We start from the raw sequence: 22240 nt of genomic DNA on the forward strand, positions 1-22240 counted from the left end.
ATATGTCCACTTCTTCACCAAAAGAACTTGAAATAGTATAAAAAGATAAGCAGGCCCTGAATTGCATCTCACCAACAGTCCATAGTAACAACAGCTGGTCTTATCAAAAACACCAGGGCCACTGGAAACAGATTCTTCTTGTGCAAAGGCAGACTGAAGAACAGATGGCCTCAAAGTTGGTACCATGATTTTGGGAGAAGAAGTCACAGTAGGAGTAACTCCATCACTGAGAAAGTCAAGCACTTCTACCTGCCCTCTTTGCCCCAACACTGCTTCTGGGTCACAGTGGAGCTGTTTGAAGGAGAGAACTAAGCAAAACTCCCTCTATGCCTGCTGTCTGTCATAGACCAGCAGGCCCCACCAAAGCAACAGTAGCTCCTTCTGTAGTTTGAATTCCAAACCTCTCCAGCATTTTCTGATTCATTACAAGAAGACTTCCTCCAAAGCTGGGGGGATAACCCGAGACTTGCCTTCCTCTTGTCCATGTTGCAAAGACGCAAAAAAACACCAACAAACCTCAGGCAGGCAGGAGCTCAAACTCTAATGTCTGACTTAGATGCCTTTTTGGTCCTTTCCTAGTTGAGACAGGTATAATCTATTTCTATGAGACCCCTTCCTCCTTCAGCTCTGGGAATGTACAGTCTTGGCATACACTGATTCCTATGAATGATCTCCTGGGCATGAAGGAGTTCTCATTCAACAAAAAACAAAGGAGTGGGAAGCGGAAGGAGACTCAGCAAACAACGGGACTTTACGATGAAGCAATGCTAAAATTGCTGCCTTGTGAAGAGACACGCTAAGCTTGGTGAGGCGTGTTTCAACATTCTTACTTGACTCCTAACTCCAACTTGAACAGGGGATACTCTTTGAAAAAGCCTGACCGACTTGAGCTAATACATTGCAGATGAAGAGGAGTATATATAAGATATATTACAAAATTTTAATACGGAATACTGAATATTATTGAATTTGAATATGTTAAGAATTTGCATGATTTTTATGTTTAATAGGTCAACTCAGATCGATCTCTTTAAAACACTTTTGATATACTATTGAGGAACTTATCCCTTTGATTCTATATAGTGCACCTAGAAATCTGTGCCAAAATCAGCCCAGATTCTATAACAATGCGCATAACTTAACAAGCTTAGCAATCTAATGAGCACTGATAACAGCACTTAACAAGCAATAATGAGCACTAATTGGCACTGATTAGAATTTAGGCGCATAACTCGCTAAGCGTATTCTATAGCAATGCGCGCTGAACTTCTAATGTGCGCATGCAAAAGGGGCGTGGTTTTAGGCAGGGAAATGGTCTTTTTATGGGTGGTCCTAAATTTACATGCCTTATTATAGAATAAGGCCCAGTGCAACTAAATCTACGCACTGGGATTTACACCACATTTTCATTGGTGTAAATGGAGGCGCTGAAATATCAAATAAGTGTATTCTATAACCGGCGTCTAATTCTAGGCACCGATTACAGAATACGCTTAGTCGACACCAATTTCAGCGCTGACTTTTTAGACGTCATATATAGATTCTCCCCTTATATGGATAAGCATATGTCTAAAGTTTTATATGTGAATTTTCAGCAAAGAACTTACATAGCACCAGTGAAAATACGTCTAAATTTAAACAGATAACTTATTTATTTAAAGTTCGCTGGTGACCGTGCTGCTGCTTATGTTTTGGGTAAAAATGAATCCTTGACTGTAAGTGAAGATGAGCTCCTACACGTGATAGAAGAAATAATAGTCATGTATCCATATTGTTACAGAAGCATCAAAATTATCCAGGGGAAACATATCATCCTCAGACTATGAAAGACCATTTCCCCCAGATCAATAAATTACCGTGGATTGCAGCTGTGCCTCCAAGGGATCTACTCTTGTCTATTAATGCCTGTCATGTCTTAAGAAACAGTTTAAAAAGCTGGAAAAAATCTGTCTGAGAGGAGAGAAGACATAGGTGCTGGGGGAGAAACAGTGTTACAGAATTTGATGGAACCTCTTCTGATAAAGTTTATGTACATGGAAAAGTTCAGCTTCAATAGGGTCTCTCTTTTTCATTGTTGTTTGTATTTCTGTCTCTGTAAATATTTAACTTTGCTAGAAAGGCAGATGCTTGTTATTTAAGTCCTCAGCTATGGAATAAACTAAAAAGTGCCCGTGTATCCACAACCTCCATAGGGAAACTGAAAATCAGCCCCTTCATAACTACTTCCCCTGGCCTTGTTCTTCTGAATGCCTTAGCATATGGCTGGAAACCCCAAAGGGCAGGACTTCCACAACATGTTTACATCTACTTTATATAAATATTTTCAGCTACATACTATGGGGTCAATATTCAAAGTGATTCAACTGGCCAGAAATGGCTCCTGGCCCATTAAATCGCCTGCTTGTTGTTAACCACTAATTGTCAGTGGCACATAACTGGTTAGTGCCGTTCAAAATAACTAGTTAGTGCCTAAAGCAAAAGCAGCTATTCTGGAGCCACAGTCGGCATGTGGTCAGTTAAGTGTCACGATTGTGACTTTATTCCATGCCTACACTCACCTTGCCTCTGGGTGACCAGGCCCTATGGCTGCTGTGGACTGTCTTCTTCCTGTTTCCCAAGCCAAGCCAAGTCCATTCCAGCTATTCTGGAGCCACAGTTGGCATGTGGTCAGTTAAAGTGTCACTATTCCATGCCTACACTCACCTCACCTCCGAGTGACCAGGCCCTTTGGCTGCTATGGACTGTCTTCTTCCTGTTTCCCAAGACACAGTCAGCATGTGGTCAGTTAAGTGCCAAATATTCAGCACTTAACCGACCAGGTTAACCGCAGAAATAGGACCACATAAAAGTCAGGTCTATCTTTATGTGGTAACCCATAGCCAGACATGACCCGGCATTGAATTTCTGGGTTTAACGCTGGAGGCAGTCAGCAAAATGCTGATCACCGGAGCTGAATATCAAGCCAAATATTATCAGGCTTGATAACATGTAAATCAGCATTTCCTTCTCCTCTATAGGGTTTAATGAAATGAATTGTCTCATAATCCACAGTGTCTGTATGGTTCAGAGCAAGAAATATATATGGTAGAATGGGATGGGCCACTGGAGCAATGGTCCTACCAATATTTTGTCCAACACATTATCAGCTGTTAGAGAGCTTGGGGGCACAGGAAAAGATTGGTTTGTTCAGCCCCTCCAGCAAAAAAGGTATTCCTTAGCAAGAAAGCTTTAGATAATTCAGAAGTACTCACATCTAATCTCTTGCAGACTTTGAGAACGCGAAGTACGTTCTTGCATACATTGTCCAAGGATGTATTTCCCGTGACACAGGTGATCCCCAGGATCTTTACATTAGGAGCAGCCAAAGCCATCATAATCGCCTGAGCATCATCCGTTCCACAGTCCACATCAATTAAAAGCAGCTTTTCCTCAAGGTTGGCCATTTCTGACAAAAAAACAAAGGAAACAAAACTGCACTTAACAATGTTCTTCCTCTCTATAGTTTTATAAGAACTAGTCAAACCAGGCACACCGGTTGTGAAAAAACCAAGTTATTATCCATTCTTCAGCATTTCAATATTTACTGGGGGCGGTGTTTGTCTTTTACCCCCCTGTTTACAAAGCTCCACTAGCGGCTGCCGCACAGCATTGCCGACACAGCCCATTGAAGTGAATGGGCTGTGTTGGAAGTACCGCACCACCAGCCGCTAGCACGGCTTTGTAAACAGAGCCTTAGTTTGTTTTTGTTTTTGTCAGGGAAACCACAGAAGCAAATGTTCCCCATAAAAATGTCAATAAAGAATGACAGGTTGGATAATAGGTAAGTGATATTTTTTTTTATCATTAGTGGTGTGCCAGCTTTGTTTGGTTGCTGGGAAAAGTATAGGGTGATTTAAACTACAGCAGCTAGGATTCAGGGGTCGTTTTGATGGTCTGTAAAATCTGTCTGAGAATAGAGACCCCTGGGTCCGGGTTGAAAATGATTATGAGGAGCTGCCCTGTAATTTAATATAACAGTTAAATCAGGGGATACAAAAGCTTGCAGCTAGATGAAGCGTACAGCACCTAAAATAATAGTTTACTGGAAACTGAGCTAATGTTGGAATAACTTGAAATAGAAGCTAGAAATAACACATATTTCTAAATCAACAGCTGAAGCTAGCAGAATGATAGAGAACATGGAACTAAGCCATGTCCATGATCAGTAAATTTAACTATAGCTTGTTTTTGGGAAATCATAGCTTTGTCAGTATTAAGTGACCAAAGATCAGTTGCCTGGCCAGATATTTGATACGTGAATTAGAAAGATAAATATGGGTGGTGGTCAGATTTGCTACTAATATGATGAATGGACAACTGCTGACATATTCTGATATTATAACAATTTTCTATGATTCTGCTGAACTTTCATAAGAAAGGTAATAAGTGATGTTTTCCGTATGATGCTGATAACGTGATTGGTTTCTGAAAATAATGATGGCGTGGCTTTGATTGCTTACCAATAAAAAAAAAGGGCTGAAGTGTATCTCTAAGCGAGTCCTGTTCAGGAGGCTCAGGAGATTGCTCGGCATTGGCCTTTCCTTTTATTCATATTCATTCAAAGATCAGCTTGGCCCTAATGCTTTCAGTTTTACTAAGCTGCGGTAAAAAGTGGCATGCGGTAGTTTGTACATGTGAAATTGGCAAAGGCTGGGCCAATTTTTACCATGGCTGGGAAAAAAGGCTTTTTTTAATGGGGCAGTAAATGGCCATATGCTAAAATCAAAGTAGTGCACAGCTATTTAGTGCATGAGTCCTTACAACCACCCATTGACCTAGTGGAAAGTGATCACGTGCTAACCGTGTGGTAATTATTTGAGCAGCAAGCAGGTCCCTGGTGCAGCCTAGTAGCCGGTGCAGTGCACTATGGAGAAGGGGACCCAGGCCCATAATCCATTCTAACTGTTGAACTTGTGGTGGAAAGTGTCAGCCCTCAAAATTCCCAGAAAACCTACTGTACCCACATATAGGTGACACCTGCAGCCATAAGGGCTATTTTAGTGGTGTATAGTTGGATATAGCAGGTTTTTAGTGGGTTTTGGAGGGTTCACCATACAATATAAGGGGTAATGGTAAGATATGTACCTGGAGCCTTTTATGTAAAGTCCACTGCTTTGTCCCCTAGGGTGTCCCACTGCTCTACTGGGATGTCTGTGTTGTCAGTCTACTAAGAATGCTGACACTGTTCTGTCCTCCCACAGCCTTGCACTAGTTTATAGTGTGACTCTAAAATGTGTTTAATGCCTTTACTGTTATTCTCACTTCTAAGGATTTTTACTGCTGCAGTCCTCACTGCAAAGATATGTGAGCAATGCATTGTGTGTAATGTAGTCTCACAGGTAATGCAGCCACACCCGCCTGTCTGTATAAGGACTGTTACTATTGGTCTGTGCTGCTGCCTAGACCTCTTCTCTTTCTCAGCCAAGCTTGGCTCCTTTGTCTACCTGCTATCATTTCCTGGTCATTCTTACTATCTCTGTCCTGAGAGGTCAGCCAGGTATGACCTTTCTCTCCAATCGAGGGCTGTCCTCTAGGACCACATTTGCTACCTGATGGCAGGCTCTGTCCCTATTGGTCTCTTTACCTCCTCCTCCCTAGGCCTGTGTGAGCCCCTTTATGGCTTCCTTCTTTCTCTCTTTCTTCATGAGGCATTCTCCATCTTGCTTCAGACAGCACTTGTCCTGCTAAGCTCCCTGCAATGGACTCAGTTTTTACCTTGTAACATATCTTTCTAATACGATATTGCACTTTCCAGCCACCCAGTTCTGAGCTACTTCTACCTCTTCAACTATTTCCCACCTCTGCAATAAAGCTGCCTTTCTTCAGATTTCTATCTCCAACCACTGATACAGCTCTCAGAATCACAGAGCCTCTGTGCCCTGGGGCAATGTTTCTGATCATCTATGAGTAAATTATGTAAATTTATTCAAAAAGGAAATTTCAGAAAATAAACAGACTTCAGGTGTGTGCTGGTGTGCCATGGTTATACTTCAAGATATTGAGACTTTACAGGTAACAAGTCTTAAGAGGCTTGATAGACAACCCCCCCCCCCCCTCCCCAATACATCCCAATAGCTTGTTTTTGTGTGCTTTTCACTTGGATTTTTTTTTTTTTTAATGAACCAAAAAAATAATAATAAATGCACAGAGCACAAAAACATCTTGCAAGTGGCCATTTTCTGAAAAAAAAAAAAAGATAGACATTTTGCTGTTTTGAAAATCACTGTGTTTACCACTTAGATTCTGGAAGTTTTGAGCAAAACGTCCAAAGTCGGATTTAGATGTCATACTGAAAATGCCCCTCCACATATGCAGTGCAACACCTGAGAAATTGAAAGATATACATTTCCTCATGTACAGTGCAAAATAACGCCAGTAGATTCTCAAAAGTGAAAATAAAATAATTTTCCTACCTTTTGCTGTCTGGTGTTTTTATTATTCTAATGATCCTTTTCCTAGTCTCATACCGCACAGTCATTTCCTCTTTTTTATTTGCCTTTTACCTGCTGTGGTAAAAGGGGCCTTGGCACACAGCAAATGCACGTGCCAATGCAACCACAGGACACCTTTTACCGCAGCTTGGTAAAAGGGCCCCTTAGGTCTTGTAGCTATGTGTTTTTTATTTAGTGGGATTTAAGGTATGTTTTTATCAGGGGCGTAGCCACGGTTGGGCCTGGACGGGCCGAGGCCCAGCCTCTTCTGCCCGCTCTCCCCGTCTGCGTGGTCTGCTCAGTTTTACTGCCCTGAAGCGCCATTCTCCCTCCAGCACCGGCGATTTCCATAGCCAGCCTTCTGCCAGCGCGCGTCGTCAGGGCCTCTTCTCAGGCACGTCCCGCCTACTCTCCAACTTCCTGCGTCCCACCTTTGCGGAAAATAGGAAGTTGCAGAGTAGGCGGGACGCGCCTGAGAAGGGGCCCCGACGACGCATGCTGGCAGAAGGCTGACTATGGGAATCGCCGGTGCTGGAGGGAGAACGGTGCTTCAGGTCAGTAAAAATGACCAGAACTGACCATGTGAGGGGGCTGTCGTGGGGGAGGGGTAGTGGGTGGAGAGGAAATGTGGCGGCGGCGGGCGGATGGAGAGGAAATGCGGCGGTGGCAGCGGGCGGGCGGGTGGTAGTGGGTGGAGAGGAAATGCGAGGCCTGTGCCGACCCAGTCCACCTCCAGGCCCATCTAAAAATTAAACTCTGGTTACGCTACTGGTTTTTATTGTGAGTCGCTTAGTTATAAACAGTTTATAAATTTTATAAATAAATAAATGTTATTCCCAACTAAAATTGTAGTCCACTTTTTCCAGTGTACCTTCTGGTTCATCAGCCAGCTGTACTTGAGATCAGCTGCATCATATCGCCTAGGAAATGCAATGCAACATGCGACATGGAGCACTCGATGTGTTCACCAGCAAAATAAGGAGACAGCTAGCATGAAATAATCTGTACATAGGCATCCTTTCATCTTTGTGTAACAGTATAAAACAGTGCTCAAATAATGTGTGCATAATCAGTTAAAGTGGTTGATTGAATTCAAGTGACTGGATTCTCTTTTTTATTTTTATTCTTTTGTTCCACCAGAGATGCCTACCCGTGTCACCCCTACATGAGTATTATGTGGCCCCTGCACATAGTCTCAGACAAGCCCTCCATGATGTAGTAAGCATTGTTGAGTTCTTAGAAAGAAGCTGTAATCCGAGCCCTACAAATATAGCACCTCATATTCCCAGTACTGTACTATGACAGCCATACTGCTGGGTGTAATTAATGCATAATCACACAAAACACCTTGAAACTTGTTTCACTTTAAGGAAGAAAAGGTTATCAATAGAAATCAAACAAAATAAAACATGGAAAAGAAAATAAGATGATACCTTTTTTATTGGACATAACTTAATACATTTCTTGATTAGCTTTCGAAGGTTGCCCTTCTTCATCAGATCGGAAGAAAAGGAAAAGGGCCTGGTTACAAATTAACATGCATAATATGTAGCCAGAAGAGTTTCACAGTAGACTGCAAACAATGGACTTGGCAGAATCACCTCAGGGCTGCGCTAAGTTGTGCTAACAAACATTCCATTTCCTAACATAGTGCATGAGTGTATTTATTACTTAAAGATGAAGAAAATGTTAATCACAGTAGCTCTTTATTTCAGTTTATACTGTATTCTCTTTTACCAACTGAATCTCAAAATGGATCACAAAACTTGACTGAAAAATAACCAAGATATTACACACCTAAAGTTAGCGATCAGATCAATCAATAAAATAGCTCCAAAACCTGTGCATTTTTTCTAGCAAAAATGGTGCTAGTACTCAAATGCCAGGTCACCCTTCAGGGGCGGGGTCATCACTGAGAGACCCACCCCACAATAGCCAGGCCTCCTGTAACCAGTCACAGAATCTATGACATGGCAGAATTGGAATGTAGGGCCTGAGCTCTTTCATTAAAACTCAGGGACCATAGGTCAATTTTAGCAGACAATGAAAAAGGTGCTGGTACTCAGTACTCCCAAGTACCGCCTCAAAAAAAGGCTGTCCAAAACCAACCATATGTAACATGCAATTCAAATAAAATATGCTACAAAAAAGTAATGATCTAATTTGCAATCACTAATTGCAAGGAGAGACATCAGCACATACCTCCATTGTCCCAGGTACAAATAAGTACCTGTATATAATATGTAAACCACTTTGAATGTAGTTGGAAAAAACCACAGAAAGGCGGTATATAAGTCCCATTCCCCATTCCCATAAGCAGGGCATCAGTATATATCATAGACAAAATGGAAAAACCCTCCATTCCAGTGTAAAATCAAAATGAAAACAACCATATCTTCAACAGCAGTCAAAATGTCTCAGCTAATCTAAAATCAGTGGACCCAGTATCCAAAAGCACTTATCTGTATAGTGGTGGTTGTTATGTACTAAAGCGCTCTTTTACTAAAGAGTTGCTGCGGCACAGCAACCCAGAGCTACCGCCGGCCCAACGTAGGCTCGAGCAAAGGATTGCCTCAGGGGCTTTCACTTCTATAAAATAATTGGAATAGCACAAACATGTAATACATAATAAATAATGAATTTTTAAAAAATCTCCTAAAACATATGTCAAAAAACATTACATTTAAAAAAAACAGAAAAGTGTAGTTAGCATGGAAATAAACACCCACGTGAATAAGTGTTTTTCAATACACTAAGGGCCCTGTTTACTAAGCCGCGCTAGAGGCGCGTTACTACTACTACTACTACTATTTAGCATTTCTATAACGCTACAAGGCATACGCAGCGCTGCACAAACATAGAAGAAAGACAGTCCCTGCTCAGAGAGTTTACAATCTAATAGACAAAAAATAAAGTAAGCAAATCAAATCAATTATTGTGTACAGGAAGGAGGAGGGTAGGTGGAGGCAGGTGGTTACGAGTCAAAAGCAATGTTAAAGAGGTGGGCTTTCAGTCTAGATTTAAAGGTGGCCAAGGATGGGGCAAGACGTAGGGGCTCAGGAAGTTTATTCCAGGCGTAGGGTGCAGCGAGACAGAAGGCGCGAAGTCTGGAGTTGGCAGTAGTGGAGAAGGCAACAGATAAGAAGGATTTATCCATGGAGCGGAGTGCACGGGAAGGGGCGTTAGCAATTTTAGTACATACTAAGCATTAGCACACGCTAACTATGTAGATTCCCATAATATTCCTATGGGCGTCTACATGGTTAGCGCATGCTAATTTTTAGAGTGTGCTAAAAACTCTAGTGCACCTTTGTAAACAGGGCCCTATATCTACTTTGTGTACATACAACAGCAGGTGGTTTAAATAAAAGTGTGCTTTTACACTTAAAAATCTTCTGTGAAACACAAGCATAGAGGATAAATAGTGGCATCTACTATCGCTGCACAATGCAAGGACAGCATGCTAGTACTTCCATATCCATTAAGATGTAAAAAGCAAATTTGCACCAGAGCTGGCAAAAAAAAAAAACAACTGAGGGATATACAATGTTAAAATGACAATAAATCTTAAAGGCACAAAACAGAACAGCTCTGGAAAGGTAAAATACTCACTGTTATGCTCCTTCACATACTGTAGGCCTGACTGTTGCTGAAAACAGCTTTTGCTTAGCATCTGTGCTTTTAAACTTGCTAAAAGTCACATCACCTCAACAATGTCAACTATTGCTATAAAAATATGTGTCAAAGAACTTCCAAAACGTCATAAAATGCAACTCTCTAAAAAAGTGAAAATTATAGATGTTTCAAAACAAATAAGGTATTTAATCAAAAACAGACTTGGCACAGCCAAAATCAGCAGTGTCTGCAAAGACATAAGCTTTAGGTATAATCTAAATCCAAATGTGGGAAACAACTAAAAACTGAGGGATATACAATGTTAAAAAGACACCAAACAGAACAGCTCAGGGCAGATACAATACTCACTGTTATACTTGCTCACATACTCCTGGCTGTCGCTGGAAAAAGCCCTTACTAATGTTTGTGCTTTTAAACTAGCTAGAGGTCACATGACCAATGATATCAACTACTGTTACAAAAAATTAAGAAAAAAGAAAAGCAGCCAGAAACAAACCGGAGCAGCAGTGTCTGCAAAGACATAAGCTTTAGGTATAATGTGAATCCAAAAGTAGCAATGTTAAAATGAAACCAAACAGAATAGCTGAGTGTCGATAAAATAGTCACTGTTACACTTCCTCGCATACTTCTGGCTGTTGCTGGGAAAAGCCCTTGCTGAACATCTGTTTTAAAACTTGCTAGAGGTCACATGCTCAACGATGTCAACTACTGCTAAAAAAAAAACACACACAGTCAGAAGTCTACTACTACTACTACTACTACTACTACTACTACTACTTAACATTTCTAGAGCGCTACTAGGGTTACGCAGCGCTGTACAAGAAGTCATCAGTGTCTTCAAAAACATACGCTTTAGGTATAATCTGAATCCAAATGTGGCAAACAACTAAAAATGAGGGATGTACAATGTTAAAATGACACCAAAGGGAAGCGCTCAGGGCAAGTACACTAAAAAAAATATGAAAAACCTTATGAAATATCAGAAAACAAAGATTAAGCCAAGAAACCAAATAAAAATGCCTATACAGGCTACACAAACTTAAATAACAATGTTTAGAAAATGTGTAATGACTTCCTGTTCCAAATTACATTGTATATCCACATATAAATTACAATAATCCAAAAAGCAATCCAAAAATTGTAATTAATGAGCATAAAAACAATGAACCTAGAACACACTTTAAATGAAACATCCTAATTAAAAGTTGCAGACAGGTGAATAAATCATAGAATATATATAAATTATATCTTATAGATACACAATCAGATCTAATTCTTGTTTCAACTCATCAGGTTTCAGTATTAGATTAAAAAATAAATTTCTGCTCTATCCATAATAATAACTTATCTATATCGCCCCTTCGCCATGAACATTTTGGTTGTAAAAGAACACAAAAACAATATTCCTCAAAAGCTTGCCCACATTCTGCTGAATGATCTACCAAAGGTTACCTTCCACTTTGCAGTTTACAGCACTCCTATGCTCAATTATTCTCAAATTAAACTGACATCTGGTTTCCCCAATATATAGTAGATCACAGGGACACACAACTGCATATACTGCTCCTTTACTCATACAGTTAGAGAATTGTTTTAATTTACAAGTCCTCTCTTTGGGTGCACAAAATGCAGAAGTTTTCAAACTGACTGAACAAACAGAACAGTTGCCACACCTGAAATGACCTGCAGGACATTCGGTTCCTCTGATGGGCAAAGGCAAAGCTGATTTCACTAAAAGGTCTCTAAGGGGCCCTTTTACTAAAGGTTTGGTGTGCGACAACAGGCTTCCCATGCACCAACCCAGGACTACTGCCGGGCTACCACAGGAGCCTGGCGGTAGTTCCCACCCCTAGGCTGTGTCATTTCTAGCACTACAAAAAATGTCTATTTTTGTAGAACCGGTGCTTACCCGGAGGTAATGAGGAAGCACTGGGCACTACCCAGTTACCACGAGCTAGGCAGTAAGCCCCCCCCCCCCCTTGTCATGGCCGCATTGCAAGTGGTTCATATCACACGGCCATTTCTTTTCCACAACAACAGACAGCCTTTTACCTGCAGTGGTAAAAGGGTCCTCAGCGCATGCCAAAAAACACGTACTGATGCTAGGGCAGATCCCCTTTTACCCCAGCTTAGTAAAAAGACCCCTAAGATTCTTCTCTCTTTTATGTGCTATCATCAGTCATTTATCTGAGAAACCTTCAATGCCAGCATTACCGCACATGCTCAGTTGAGGCACTTAAAAATAGAAAATAAGATGATGCCTTTTTATTGCACTAGCCTGAAACATTTTTCGATTGGCTTTCAGAGGTCAAAACCTTCTGCCTCAGGTCAGGTCAGGATAGTACACTGCTATTATGGCATCCTCTCCTGACTTGAGGAACGAAGAGTTGGCCTCTGAAAGCTAGTCAAAAATGTATTAAAATGAGTCCAATATAAAGGTATCACATTTTTCCCATTTTGTGTTTTATTTATATTTATTAACCTTTATTACCACAGCTACCACATTACTTTATCCTAAATTAAAAATAAAATTATTTTTTCTACCTTAGTTGTCTAGTGATTTTCTTTTTCTAATTCTGTTGTTCCCATCCTCTGGTTTCTGCTTTCCTTCATCTTCTCATAATGCTCTTTCCAAGGCTTTCTGTCTATTTGCCATTTTTCTTTCTCCTTTTTCAGCCTCTCTGATCAGATTTAATTCATTTTTACTATCCAGTCTTTAATTTCCCTTTTTTTACTTCATCTCCCTACAGCTTTTCATCTTTCCGTTACCATAGTTCTCCCTTATACCCCTTTATCTTATTCTCATCTTTCCCTAACTCTATCCTTGCCCCCCTTTCAATCTAGCATCTCTCCATCCTTCTGTCACATCCGTCGCTCCCTCCGGCTGCTCCTCTGCAGGAGGCGGGAGCCGGTATCCATTGCAGCGAAGGCCGGCCTTCTTGAGGTCGCGGCAGAGAGCCGGGGCTCGCCGCGGCGATGGCCGCCCAGTCCAGGGCCGAGGCCGTAGGCCGGCGATCGCGGCTTCCGGGGCCTCGATCGCCGGCTATGAGGTCGGAACTTGCAGCCCAGTTCACTTCACGATTCTGGCGAGCCCTGTGTTCCGCCCTGGGGGTGGCCACCCATTTCTCCTCTGCCTACCATCCCCAGACCAACGGGATGGTTGAGAGGATTAACCAGACATTGAAGGGGTTCTTGCAGGCTTTTGTCAACAGCCGGCAAGACAACTGGGCATCTCTTCTCCCATGGGCCGAGTTTGCCTATAACCACAGTGATTGCCTCTGGGCAATCTCCATTCTTCATTGTATATGGACAACAACCACGGCTTCCTCCGCCCATTCCCTCTGACTCCTCTAAGCCCCTGGTTACTCAGACCCTTGCTGACCTGCGGGAAGTCTGGAACATGGCCCGAGAACAACTTCAGAGAGCAGCCACCAGGTATAAGTTGTTTGCTGACCGGCACCGACGCCCCGCCCCGGTTCTGCAGCCGGGGCAAAAGGTATGGCTGAGGCTCCGGGTGCCCTCTCGGAGGCTGGGACCACGGTACATTGGGCCATTTGTGATCCAGTCTCGGATCGGAGCGGTGACATACCGCCTGCAGTTACCTAGAACTCTGCGGATCCATAATGCCTTCCATGTTTCCCTGCTGAAGGTTTTTCGGGGGTCTAAGTGGCATCCACAGAATAAAGAGTCAGTTGTTCCAGAGGCTGACCCCGATCCCGAGTATGAAGTTGAAAAAATCGTAGACTCCAAGAGGCGCCGGGGAAAGTTGCTTTACCTGTTATCCTGGAAGCATTTTGGTCCCGAGGACAACTCCTGGGAGCCGGCTATCAATGTACATGCCCCAGAGTTGGTAAGGGCCTTCCATGATCGCTATCCTCATAAACCAAGACCCAGGAGGAAGGGGGCATCCGGGGGGGATACTGCGGGAGGCGGGAGCCGGTATCCATTGCGGCGAAGGCCAGCCTTCTTGAGGTCGCAGCAGAGAGCCGGGGCTCGCCGCGGCGATGGCCGCCCAGTCCGGGGCCTCGATCGCCGGCTATGAGGTCGGTACTTGCACCAGCGGGGAGAATGGCGCCGAGACGCGATGGCCGACGTCTCCTCCACTTTTGGGCGCGGGAACCCGAAGCTCCGCCTCAGAGGAGTTAGATTGGGAGGCCGGTACTGTTGTCCCGCCTGGGAGGTCGGACGGGACCAACCAGAAGGATTTCGTCAGTAACCGGGTTCTGATTGGCCGGCCATGTCGGCTGGGGTTGGGCGGTTGAATGCTGACAGTATTTAAGGAGTGGGCCTGAGACAGGACATTGCTTCAGGTTCTGTTTCCCGAGGCCAGTCTCCGTGTGTTCCAGTTTCAGTTTGTTTTCCGTGCTCTCCTGGTTTTGACCTTTGCTTTGTTTCTGGACTACTCTGCTAGCTGCCTGCCTTGACCTTCTGCCTGTTTCGACTACACTGTGAGCTGCCTGCCCTGACCTGTTGCCTGTTTTTGGACTCCTCTGTTTCCCACCTGCCCTCTTGGTTCCTGGTTCCAGTATTTGGTCAGTTCGTTAACCCCGCTGTTCCGGAAGTCCCATTGGCCGCCTGCAGCTGGGGGCTCAACCCTCGGTGAACGGCGGTCGCCGCGGGTGAAGACTTGGGGTTGCACGGCTGTCCTCTGAGGTCCTTCGGGGCCTTGTGGAACCTAAGGGCTAACTTTCTCTTCAGACAAGACACCTTCTATCTAGCATCTCCACTCTTTCGCTCTCCCTCCCTCCCTCCCTCCCTCCTTCTATCCAGCTCCTCTCCTCTTTCTCACTCCATCCTTCTCTCTCTCTCTCTCTCTCTCTCTCTCTCTCTCTCAGTGAAAAAATACTTCCTGACATTATTCCAAAGTCGGCACCCTTTCAACCTTAATTCATGTCCTCTAGTTCTACTGCCTTCCCGTCTCTGGAAAATGTTTTTTTGCGGATTAATACCTTTCAAATATTTGAGCATCTGTATCATATCACCCCTGTTTCTCCTTTCCTCCAGGGTATACATGCTTAAGTCAGCTAGTCTCTCCATATATGCCTTGCTAATTAAACCTCATATTATTTTCATCACTTTTCTTTGAACCACTTCAAGTCTTTCTACATTCTTAGCAAGATAAGGCCTCCAAAACTGAATACAATACTCCAAGTGGGGCCTCACCAATGACTTGTACAGGGGCATCAACACCTCCTTTTTTCTGCTGATTATACCCCTCCCATGCAGCCTAGCATCCTTCTGGCAGTGGCCACCGCCTTGTCAGAACGTTTCATCACCTTGAGATCTCGGACACCATCACCCCAAGATCTGAGCCGAACTTACCAATCTCTCCCTTCCTATCTGGTACATCTCTTTTGTTTTTCTACACCCCACATTTCTTGGCATTTAAAAGAAACCATTGTGGAATGGCAGGGCCAGAAAAGGAGAAGGGACACCATCTAAACATCTAAGCCAAAACTGTGGGACCAGCATATTTTGAGGAGTGTTTTTTCCTTTGGACACATACTGTGGAGGACAGAGTTGTAAGACAAGTGTAAGCGTGTTTCGATCTTGGGAGTTTCCAAGAGTGATAGTGCATTACACTGAGGCAAAGAACTGTGTATATGAACCTACACATTTTTGAATGCAGGTTGATTAAAAATTGTGTTAAAAATTGATTAAGATATTGTAATCAAACCTACCGTATTTTTCGGACTATAAGACGCACCGGACCATAAGACGCACCTAGGTTTTAGAGGAGGGAAATAGGAAAAAATAAATTTTTCCTTTTTCCCTCCTCTAAAACCTAGGTGCTCCGGTGCGTCTTGTCCGAGTTCGGGATCGCCCTCCCCTACTCACGTCAGCGATGTTCCCTGGTGGTCTAGTGACGTCGGGGCAGGAAAGAGCCCCACCAGGGTTCCCACCAGGGAACATCGCTGACGTGAGTAGGGGAGGGCGATCCCGAACTCGGGGGGAGGGCGATCCGGAATCGCTACCTTCGGACTATAAGACGCACCCCCCATTTTCCTCCCAAATTTTGGGGGAAAAAAGTGCATCTTATAGTCCGAAAAATACGGTACATGTTCTGTATGGTTGAATATATAGTGCAATAACATTGTATGTGCTAGGTCATTTCAGTTAAGGTGGTAAATAAATAATTATGTTTATAAATAATTACGTTCACAACCTCATTCAACGTGGATGCTCATTTAAATGAAATTGATGTTTAATATGGTATATAAATCCAATCAAATAGGGTGTGGAGATATGAAATCGTGAGATAATTACAAAAACTATGAGATATCTCCACTGAATGAAAATAAAACACATATCCAGTAGTGTTACAGCTGTAAGTATAATTTTTTAAGGAAAAAAGGCCTCACAGAGCTCCTAGATGGTACACATCAAACAGAGCTGAAACGGGTCTTAAAAAAGATCCTCTGTTCATCATAGGCCAAAAACCTGAAGTGTATTGCAATAACTATAACGTTCTTCACACACTAGTCATAACTGATCAAAAACTTATGAAAACATACCACAGCAAAAACACTGCGAATATATGTATGAGGTTTGAAAGGAATACTTAGCTTTCAAACAAACAGACTTTATTCCGACTCTGTTACCAAAGCAGTTCTGCCACCAAGACCCTGACGCAGCTAAACAAAACGCTGGTCATCGTTGGCTTGGGGCGAGTGAGTGAGGCTTGGGGCAAGAGTGTTAAAGAACTACAGCGCACTGTGGAGCACCTGAGTGCTGTTTGTTTGAAAGCTAAGTATTCCTTTCAAACCTCATACATATATTCGCAGTGTTTTTGCTGTGGTATGTTTTCATAAGTTTTTGATCAGTTATGACTAGTGTGTGAAGAACGTTATAGTTATCGCAATACACTTCAGGTTTTTGGCCTATGATGAACAGAGGATCTTTTTAAAGACCCGTTTCAGCTCTGTTTGATGTGTACCATCTAGGAGCTCTGTGAGGCTTTTTTTCCTTAAAAAATTATACTTACAGCTGTAACACTACTGGATACGCGTTTTATTTTCATTCAGTGGAGATATCTGGGAATGCCATATATCCCCTATTTATCGATTTGTGGAAACCCAGGGTTTGAACCCGGGAATAGTTATGTAGCATTTAGAAAATGGAAAAACAAGGGGATGGAATATCTATATCAAGTGCTTAGAGACAAAGGGCACATTAAAACATTCCAAGAGCTAAGACAGCAATTTGAGATAAACCCTGCAGATTTCTTTCACTACTATCAACTGCGACATTACGTGGCAGGCCTACCATGGACAGACCTCACAGAAGACATGAGGGAGAAACTGGCCTCAGCCGTGTCATTAGGAGCTCAGCAGAAAGTACCAATGGCCTTCCACCATCGCCATATTCGAGACACAATACAGGAATTGAATTATGCAGGATATGCCACGGAGTGGAGCCAGGACCTACAAATATCATTGCCAGCAACGATGTTTAAAGAACATGTGCTATCCATCTGGTGGACATCAAAGCTGGCAGAGCACTGGGAAACACAATATAAATTTGCATTGAGGATTTATGTGGCACCCAGGAGAGCGTTTCATATGGGGGCAATCGCCGGATGGAGCGTGTGGGAAATGCCACCAAGAAGGGGCTACACTGGCCCACATGTTTTGGAAATGCCCGAGGGTGGCCCAGTTTTGGAAAAATATTATCGGACAGGTGTCATCACTGTGGTCTCAAACATGGAGCTATGACCCCAAACTGCTTTTTGATCAACCAATTCTAGGCAAACCTACACCGAAAGGGTTTACAGACTTTGTAAAAAGAGCCACTGTGGTGGCGAAGAAAGCAATATTGCAGGAGTGGTTGGGAAGCAGGCCACCCTCGCTGCAGTATTGCTGAACTCAAGTGACCTTGCGAACTGAGCACTTGGATGTGAGGCACCAATCACAGGCGATAAAATAGCAATTTGAGAACAGATGGGCACCATTCTGGGAAACTCTAACACCGACAGCCCAGAGTCAGATATTGAATTTATAAACTAAGTGTGATTCTCCTTCTGCCTGAGAGACTGATCAGTATTGTGGGGAGGGAAAGGGGGGGTGGGGGGAGGTTTGGGGGGGGAAGGGAATAGATTTGGTGGAAGAGAAATAAAAATAAAAATGTGATTGGTTGAAAAGTTGGAAACGGGGTATGGAAAGTGTTAAAAAGTTGTGAAACTTGTGATAGAACCTGTTTGTGAATGAAACATTAATAATAAAAATGATTGAAACATAAAGAACAAAATTACAGAGCATATTCAAAAGCATGGATTAATGAGACAAGCCATCATGGATTTAGTGAAGGGAAATCTTGTCTCATCAATCTATTACATTTCTTTGAAGGGGTGAACAAACATGTGGATAAAGGGGAGCCAGTTGATATTGTGTATCTGGATTTTTAGAAGGCGTTTGACAAAATACCCCATGAAAGACTCCAGAAGAAATTGGAGAGTCATGGGATAGGAGGTACTGTCCTATTGTGGATTAAAAACTGGTTAAAAGATAGAAAACAGAGAGTAGGGTTAAATGGTCAGCATTCTCAATGGAGAAGGATAGTTAGTGGGGTTCCTCAGGGGTCTGTGCTGGGACTGCTGCTTTTTAACATATTTATAAATGACCTAGAGATGGGATTAACTAGTGCGGTAATTAAATTTGCTGACGACACAAAGTTATTCAAAGTCGTTAAATCACGGGAGAATTGTGAAAAATTACAAGAGGACCTTACGAGACTGGGAGACTGGGCGTCTAAATGGCAGATGACTTTTAATGTGAACAAGTGCAAAGTGATGTTTACGCTTTCCAAAAATACTAGGACTAGGGGGATTCAGCCGCTCAACTCTAGCACATCGGCCACGGCGGACGAAGAACTTGAAAGACGTCACCTCGGGTTGGCTGGCAGGGGTCCCCCGCCAGCTGAAGAAATATTTTTAAAGGCCCAGGAGGAAGCGGACCTCGGCACAAAAGTAAGAAACGGCAGCGGGGGAGGGCTGGCGGCGGGAGGGGGTGGAGAGAGTTGTTGGTGGCGGTGGGGGGTCCGGTAATGGCGGCGGGGGGGGGTCGGCGGCGGCAGGGGGGGACTAAAATGTGCCCCCTCCCTCTGGCTCTGGCCCCCCCTACCGCCGGAGGCCAGATACGCCTCTGGCTCAGGTGGTAATGGCCGCACTCTAATTTGGAAACGAGTGTGTGGCCATTACTGGCAGAAATAGAAATTCAAAGAAAACCACCCAAAGGTGGAGGTGCGCTAGTTCCCTACGTCAGAAGGATGTGGAAGCAAAAAGTAGGGAGAGTAGGCTCTTCTCAAACACCGGAGGAGACGTAATAATGAAAACAGAGTCATTGAAGCTATTTTGATAGCCCGGTAAATTTCATCTCTAACTTTGGGCTTGATTGATATCTTTTGTGTGTATTTATTTAATAAAGATATCTCTTTTTCCATATTCAGCCATACATCATAAGACTCCTGAGGAAGGCGCTTGGGCGCCGAAACACCGCTACTGTGTTGAGTCGTTTCTGTTTTCTTGCAATAAAGACTGTTTTCATTATTACGTCTCCTCCGGTGTTTGAGAAGAGCCTACTCTCCCTACTTTTTGTTTCCAGAAATAGAAATTCAGCCATTTTAGAGCAGCGCTAAAAAGTGGCTGGAGCGTGCGGGAAACCCAGGTGTTAAAACTATTGCAAGCCGCTTTTTAATACGGCTTAGAAAAAGGACTCCATAATTGAGCTATGGGACCCCACAACTTTTCCCATTTCCCCAAAGCCTTCAAGCACGTATTACTATTGTTAAAGAGAGAATATAGGTCTGTACAATAATTTGAAAAACTGATCAAACAAAAAAAAAACTCTTCCTGACTGTTTCAACTGACATAAACTTCCAAAAGCTTTTCTAACTGGAGAATTAACCTGAAGGTCCATAGCTAATGATGAATCCAACATAATACGTAAAACTTTCAAAGAAGATTCAAAACAGATATCGAAGTCTCATACTGACATCAGTGCACAGATCATTTAAATCCGATAGTAATTAAGCATTAACTATTAAACCCAGATTCAAAGAAGTGTACCAAAAGACCTGAAAGCTCAGGGCAGGGTTGTTTTTTTTTGATTGTTTGTTTTTAATGCTGGGGCTTTAGCATGAGGTCTGAGAAGTAAAAGTTTAGCTTGTCCATCTGCATTTCACGCCAGCTCTTTCTCTTTACTGCAAGCATGAAGCACCCACAACGTTTTCTACTTTTCTCAAGGTAACGGGTTAAAAGAAAAATAAAACAGCAGGGGATGAGGAGCTGAGGATGAAGTGTGCTGGAAAACAGACAGTAAAGTGCTGAACCGCTGGCATTATAACACGATGCAATAATATTTCTGTGTAGAATAATAGTGATGATTACGTGCCAAATAGCATTCCAGCAAATGCACATAATGTATGTGCATTAAAACCCTGTACCCAGCTAATATTTTCACCAATATTGATGTCCAAACTAGCATTCAAGTACCTATATATACATTTTTTGCACAAACTATAGCTGCTGATACCATACGCCCAGGTATGCATGCTTCCAGTGTGCTCTCCCGTGCTCGTGCAAATTTTACTCATGTAACATATTTACATACTATTTAGTTACTGTTGAGAGAGCAAATGCTTTCTTTATGCTTAGGTTAGAAAACCATGGTTTAGTGCAGAACTCTAACACAAGGTTACTACATCAGCCCCAGAGTAGAGTCGTTACTGTATATGTGCTTCTAGGGGATCTATTGGTGCTCCTTTTGGACAGGGAAGATCTTGATAGTGAAAATCCTACAGCAGACACTAGCTTATCATTCAAGCGGCAGTGTGCCACAAAAGCAACATGGCTTATAGGACCACAAATCTAAATTTTATTATTTATTTGGATCTTGTGCACACCTTTTTCAGTACTAGCTCAAAGAAAGTTACATTCAGGTACACTGGGTATTTTCCTGTCCCTGGAGAGCTCACAATCTAAGGGGCTCTTTTATAAAGGCGCATTAGGCTCAACGTACGTGCAGTGCACGCCAAAATGAGACCACCGCCAGGCTACTTCACCACCTGGCGGTAATTTCAGATTTGCCGCATGCCCATAATGCCTGGATGATTTATTTATTTCCTCCCATGTGCAGCATTTTCCGGCGGCAATCGGCATTTGGTGTGCGCCAACCAGTCACCATGAGTGTAGTGCATGAGCCCTTACCGTTACATCAATGGGTAGCATTAAGGGCTCAGGATGGTTTTAGGCATGCGCTAGTTTCAGTTTTACCGCATGCCCTTTTCCTGTCCCATTTTTTAAAAATCCCTTTTTTGCAGACACGGTAAAAACTGACCTGGTGCGTGCCCAAAACACGCGCCTACACTACCACAGGCCACTTTTTACCACTGCTTAGTAAAAAGGACCCCTAAGTTTGTATTTAAGGTAATGGAGAGTTATGGGACTTGCCCAAGATCACAATGAGCACCAGTGGGAATTAAACTGGACACCACTGGATGTCAAGACTGGGTCTGTAACCACTAGGCCACTGTTCCACTCTAGTTTACTGCAGATGCAAGGTTCACCAGATACTGTACTTGCAACACAGAGAAAAAATGCATACTCTTAAGACATTATCTTTGAATAAGTTATAGCTATTTAATCTGAAGCATTTTATAAACATGATCCTTTCATATAAACCTATTTTTAAATTTAACATTCCCACAACTTAAAAGGTCATGTTTGGTTCTAAAATCAAATCAAAAAGGAAAGGAAGAATATTGTCCAAACATACCATACCTTTTTTGATGACCTGAGATAAAAGCAGCAACAGCTCAGAACAGTAGTGGAGAAAGAAATGCGTCTGTGGTGTTATATCCTGAAGCCAGTGTCATCAGACTGGAGACGCACACCCACTCTCACAATATGTAAATGTCTCTCTCTCTCTCTCTCTCTCTCTCTCTGTGTTTCTGTTGCAAATCCACACTTTTACTTTTATGAAAATGAAAAAAGTGGATGAATTCTGCAAAAAGAATGTAAGCTACTGCTACTATTTAAACAATTATGTAGAGTTACAAGAAATGTACAGCACTTTACAGATATACATTAGAAACAGTCCCTGCTCCATGCAGCTTGCAATCTAGTGAAGTTGGACAGA

The 22240-nt window shown here is 42.8% G+C and overlaps 1 protein-coding gene across 3 annotated transcripts in view; it reads right to left on the reverse strand.

The window, feature by feature from the left end:
• The window catches only part of LOC115472937 (pyrimidine-specific ribonucleoside hydrolase RihA-like), a 90565-nt gene extending 68650 nt beyond the window's left edge, over positions 1–21915 (reverse strand). The window contains exons 1-2 of one of the 3 annotated variants that reach the window (XM_030207487.1): positions 21883–21915; positions 3252–3445 (exon numbers count right to left, since the gene is read on the reverse strand). In XM_030207487.1, coding sequence (XP_030063347.1) covers positions 3252–3443 — 192 coding nt within the window. In that variant the 5' untranslated portion in view covers positions 3444–3445; positions 21883–21915. Of the gene's footprint in view, positions 1–3251; positions 3446–7903; positions 7936–10454; positions 10694–21882 lie in introns of those variants that run through there. The other 2 variants (XM_030207479.1, XM_030207470.1) reach the window with 2 other exon arrangements.
• Positions 21916–22240: the final 325 nt, after the last annotated feature.

The sequence above is a fragment of the Microcaecilia unicolor genome, chromosome 1 (assembly GCF_901765095.1).
Source record: "Microcaecilia unicolor chromosome 1, aMicUni1.1, whole genome shotgun sequence".
Lineage (NCBI taxonomy): Eukaryota > Metazoa > Chordata > Amphibia > Gymnophiona > Siphonopidae > Microcaecilia > Microcaecilia unicolor.